Source organism: Mesitornis unicolor, unplaced genomic scaffold, assembly GCF_000695765.1.
Source record: "Mesitornis unicolor isolate BGI_N332 unplaced genomic scaffold, ASM69576v1 scaffold7754, whole genome shotgun sequence".
In the NCBI taxonomy this organism is placed as follows: domain Eukaryota; kingdom Metazoa; phylum Chordata; class Aves; order Mesitornithiformes; family Mesitornithidae; genus Mesitornis; species Mesitornis unicolor.
The window spans coordinates 40919-45485 of NW_010181994.1; the positions used below are offsets into that span (position 1 = coordinate 40919).

Genomic DNA, 4567 nt, shown 5'->3' on the forward strand with positions numbered 1-4567 from the left:
CGGAGGCACCCAGGAGCAGCTCTGCACGCTTGGGACAGGAACTGAAGTTCTCCCTCACCACTCAGCTGGAATTTAACCCGCATTAGCACATTCAAAGTACACAGAAGCGTTAATACGTCAGCTCGGTGTTTCTATTAACGTGGCTAACAGTAACACAGCGTCGTTACAGTACAACCAGCCTTGTATTTTGGCATTTCACAGAGACAGAGCGCACCTCGCTGGGCAAGACTGCAGAAATCACATCATCTTAAGCAAAATAAGCTCACAGAATGAAGGACAGCGTTATCTGAACAGAAATGGTGTCTACAAAGGTTACTCTTCACTTCTGCTTTTTGACATGCCAGTTGTATACTCATTCGCAGGACATTCTGACTTGGACCAAATAATCCCTAAATTCTCCTTAATTCCACCGTGTACCTAAGGATGGTTGGGAAAACCAACCTGAACAAGTTGAGCCCTGCATTAACGCTGTGGTTTTCAGCTCATCCAGAGGTTCAGGCCTCTGAGTCCTCTGAAAACAGCTTACCTGTGCTGAGCTGATTTGGATTTTACCATATTTTCACAGAATCACAGAATCCCAGACCGTTAGGGATTGGAAGGGACCTCCAAAGCTCATCCAGTCCAATCCCCCTGCCGGAGCAGGAACACCCAGATGAGGTTACACAGGAAGGCGTCCAGGCGGGTTTTGAATGTCTGCAGAGAAGGAGACTCCACAACCTCTCTGGGCAGCCTGGGCCAGGGCTCTGTCACCCTCACTGAGAAGAAGTTTCTTCTCCAATTGAAGTGGAACCTCCTGTGTTCCAGTTTGTGTCCGTTACCCCTTGTCCTATCATTGTTTGTCACCGAGAAGAGCCTGGCTCCATCCTCGTGACACTCACCCTTTAAATATTTATAACCATGAATGAGGTCTCCCCTCAGTCTCCTCTTCTGCAAACTAAAGAGCCCCAGCTCCCTCAGCCGCTCCTCAGAAGGGAGATGCTCCACTTCCTTGATCATCTTTGTAGCCCTACGCTGGACTCTCTCCAGCAGTTCCTGTTCTTCTTGAACTGAGGGGCCCAGAACTGGACACAATATTCCAGATGCGGTACCTCTGCTTCCCCAAATATTCCAAAGTCCCTGCTGTTCCCTGACATCCAGCCACAGGTTTAGCTCCCTGCCACGTTCCCTGAAGCAAAGCCGCACACTGGAAGCGTTTTCTATCTGCCAAATTACAACTCACGTACACACGTCTGCGATAGCACCTGCAAGCGGCTGGTGGAAGGTTGTACTTTGCATTGTACAAGGCTGCTCAGCAGCAAACAGCTTGAAAAATGACAAAGAGGACCCGTACTGGGGAAAAGCAGCCCCTCCTCCTCGTCTGCAGGTGTTTCGCTGTAAGCAGCAGAACACACGTTGTTCTCCTTGCTGCCAAGAATCCTGTTGGTATTCCAAAGTAACACATTAACATCAAAATAGCAATTCACCTCTTGATTTCTTTCAGAAACGGAATAGCTGCAAATCACTTCTAAGGGGACACATTCCAGAAGACAAGCGAGTCGCACATGAACATTTTTAGAAAGCTCACACAAAACAAATTTTATTCTTTGTCGCAGAAAATAAATACAGGTGCATATTTCATACGCTTTTCTATAAAAGCACTCCTACAAAATCACTTAACTGCATACAACAGTACAACCTTTTTGGCTCTTAAAATGCAAATATTATACAGTCACTTCATTTTATTGTCTTGTAAAGCACTTGTAGCAAGCAGCTTTGGAAAAGGAAAGCTTATTTTAGAAGCCAAATTCTTGCCTCAAGTATTTTGTGGGGTTTTTTTCCATCATGTATATAGTGCAACTAACCTAAAAGCAACTAGAACAGGTTTCTTTTTTTCGTGAAATGTTTATTCCCCACCCACCCCCCTCCCAAAAAAAAAAAACCCTGCAAAGAAAAATAAAACAGCTCGTAAAAACTGTTCTACCTTAAACCAAGAGAAAACAAAGAGTGGCTCAACAGAAAGATGAAGGTAAGCACGATGCTTCACAGCTCGGTATCTGTTCGCTTCCAGTTTGGCCCGGGGTGTTTCTTCAGAACAAAAAGCATTAATCATCCAGTCCGATATTTCTGAACAGGTACGACATGGACTCCCCATTATGGATCCTGCGAATGGCTTCCGAGAGGATCATGCTGATATCCACAGTCTTGATTTTAGGGCACTGGAGTTTTTGGATTTCGTGGGGAATTGTGTTTGTAACAACCACCTACAGAAAAAGAAAGTAATCGGAAAGACACAGCTCCGTTATGTTTTCCACCTTCCAGATCAGGATCCTACGACACCACCCTTGCTAATAAAAGAACAAGATCTTACATGACCATCAGGGTTAAAATCATAGGGAGAGCCATCCATCACTGGATCATCCCATGTATCCATGGATACCAATGGCACTGTCCTTCCTCCCTTTCATTCTGCCATGCATGTCCAAGGGAAAGTACAAAAATATCCTCTTCCCACTGAAGGGAAAACTCTGCTAATACTGGCAGTCCCTCATCTCACTCCTTCCTTCATTTCCCATCACTACAGTGTAAGGACACGCAGATGCCAATATTCTATCACACAAATCCACAGTAAGAAAGCCTGAACCCAGGAACCTCCCAGCTAATGTCTTAATGCCAGTATATTTTCATCATCAAGTCAGGAGAAGATGGCTTGCTTAAAAACCCCAAAATAATTTGATCAGAAATTCGGAATCCACGCTTACTTCATCGATTGCAGACTCCTCTATCAGCCTGGGAGCATCTGAAGACAGGAGCCCATGTGTGGCCATTACAAAGATCTTGTAAGCTCCCCGTTCCTTGAGGGTCTCAGCTGCAGCAAGAAAGCTGTCAACATCATCTATAATGTCATCCTGCCAGAAGAAGATCAAGTCAGGGTCACCACGTCCTCACACCAATCAACAGAGCACACCCAGACTGACATTAATGCTTTTTCAAGTATTAGAGCTTACAGCCAAAAAGGACATTTTTATTGATAGTGTTCTTCAGACACTTGAGCTGGATGGCTCAAGTGCAAAGAGCATAAAAGCAGCATGTCTAAAACTACTGCAGCATCAGGAGCAGAGGGATTGCTCCATGAAGGGAAGAGGGAAAAGCCAAGACATTCATTCAAAAACACCTGGCATTCATTAAAAAACCAAGCTAACAGAAAACTGCCCTGTTCCATGGCAAGCACAGAGGTTACACTCTGCTTTACAGAAACCAGGCTGCATCATTTTGATTTCATTGGCATTTCTAAACTCAGAATAGAAACACGGTGACTTTCCCCTAATCTGATGTATTAGCACCACCTGAAACTCCTCACCTTCAGGCAAGCATCTGAACAGGAATTTATCTGGTCTGTTCACAGAAACAAGGTCCAAATGCTGCTTTTCAGCATGGATCACTTCATAGCTCACACTGTCAGCTTCAGTAAGGGTGCACAACACTGCCTCATGATATAAAAAAAATGCAGTGTCAAAAGTCCACCGTCAACCAAAGTTTAGTAGCTGATACAGCTGAAAATCTACTTGGTTACTGCAATTTTAACATGTTTAATATCATTTATCGTAAGATATGGAATCTTTCTTACCACGATGATAGCTATTCTTCCTCCCACATCTCCAACAACTGTGATGGGTGGTTTTTCCTTGGGAATCAGCACTGATTAATGGCAAATTTTTTTAGAGGGGTAGAAAGAAGAAAGGAGGAGAAAGTTTATACAATTTAATTCACATGTGGGAAGATCTACTGTACATAGGTCACCACTACTATATAGAAAAGTGAAGCAACAATTATTTCAATCATCACAGTGCTACTGGGAAAACCAGCAAGATTTTAATATGGCACTTTTCTTAAGCTTAGCCAATGTATTAACTATGTTCGTTTACACCCAAATTCTTAAGCAATTCAATTAGTCCTTAATTGCAGTACAGAGAATAGAGTGGCTTACAGAGACAACCAGTTCAATCACTCCACTGAGATCCAAGCTGGGTTTATGCAATGAAGTTTTGCTGGCGCAGCTACAGATCACAACCAAGCGAGGTTACTCTGTCAAGGCCCACGACACCATACAGCTCCACACAAACCCGGTGTCAGCTCAGCTTATTGGCTCCATGTCCCCAAAAAATTCCAACAGGGAAAGTAAATAGCAAACAAGTGGCGCCTCTCTGCTAGGGGCTCTTCTGACTGCCTGTAATGGCACAGTCCCTCCTGCACAGCCCAGCACTAAACCCATGGACAAAGAGCATCAAAAAGGATCTCTTTTACCCCCCTATTAAGAAAAAAGTGATCTTCTTTCCCCCTAAAGAACCATCCCTTTCAGATGGTCTCTCACTGCCAGCCCCATCTCCCAGACTCACAGAAAACGATAGGTGAACACTGCCATACACAAACTTACTTACTGGGAATCTCCAAACTGGGATGAATAGCAGCTACGTTTTTGGCTGTGGGTGGCGAGTGTCGACCATCCACCATGTCAGACTCAGCATCTTGAGCTTCCCCGTGAATCACAGCAATTCCCAACCGCAAGCGCTCAGCAAATGACTGGGCCCTG

General features: G+C 44.4%; 1 protein-coding gene across 2 annotated transcripts in view; it reads right to left on the reverse strand.

Annotated features, from left to right (window-relative positions):
- Positions 1–1554: 1554 nt before the first annotated feature.
- Positions 1555–4567, reverse strand: part of PRPSAP2 (phosphoribosyl pyrophosphate synthetase-associated protein 2) — a 13034-nt gene continuing 10021 nt past the window's right edge. Inside the window, exons 8-11 of one of the 2 annotated variants that reach the window (XM_010183612.1) lie at positions 4416–4564; positions 3605–3675; positions 2739–2885; positions 1555–2240 (exon numbers count right to left, since the gene is read on the reverse strand). In XM_010183612.1, the coding sequence (XP_010181914.1) occupies positions 2082–2240; positions 2739–2885; positions 3605–3675; positions 4416–4564 (526 nt within the window). In that variant the 3' untranslated portion in view covers positions 1555–2081. The remainder of the gene's footprint in view (positions 2241–2738; positions 2886–3604; positions 3676–4415; positions 4565–4567) is intronic. The other variant, XM_010183613.1, reaches the window with a different exon arrangement.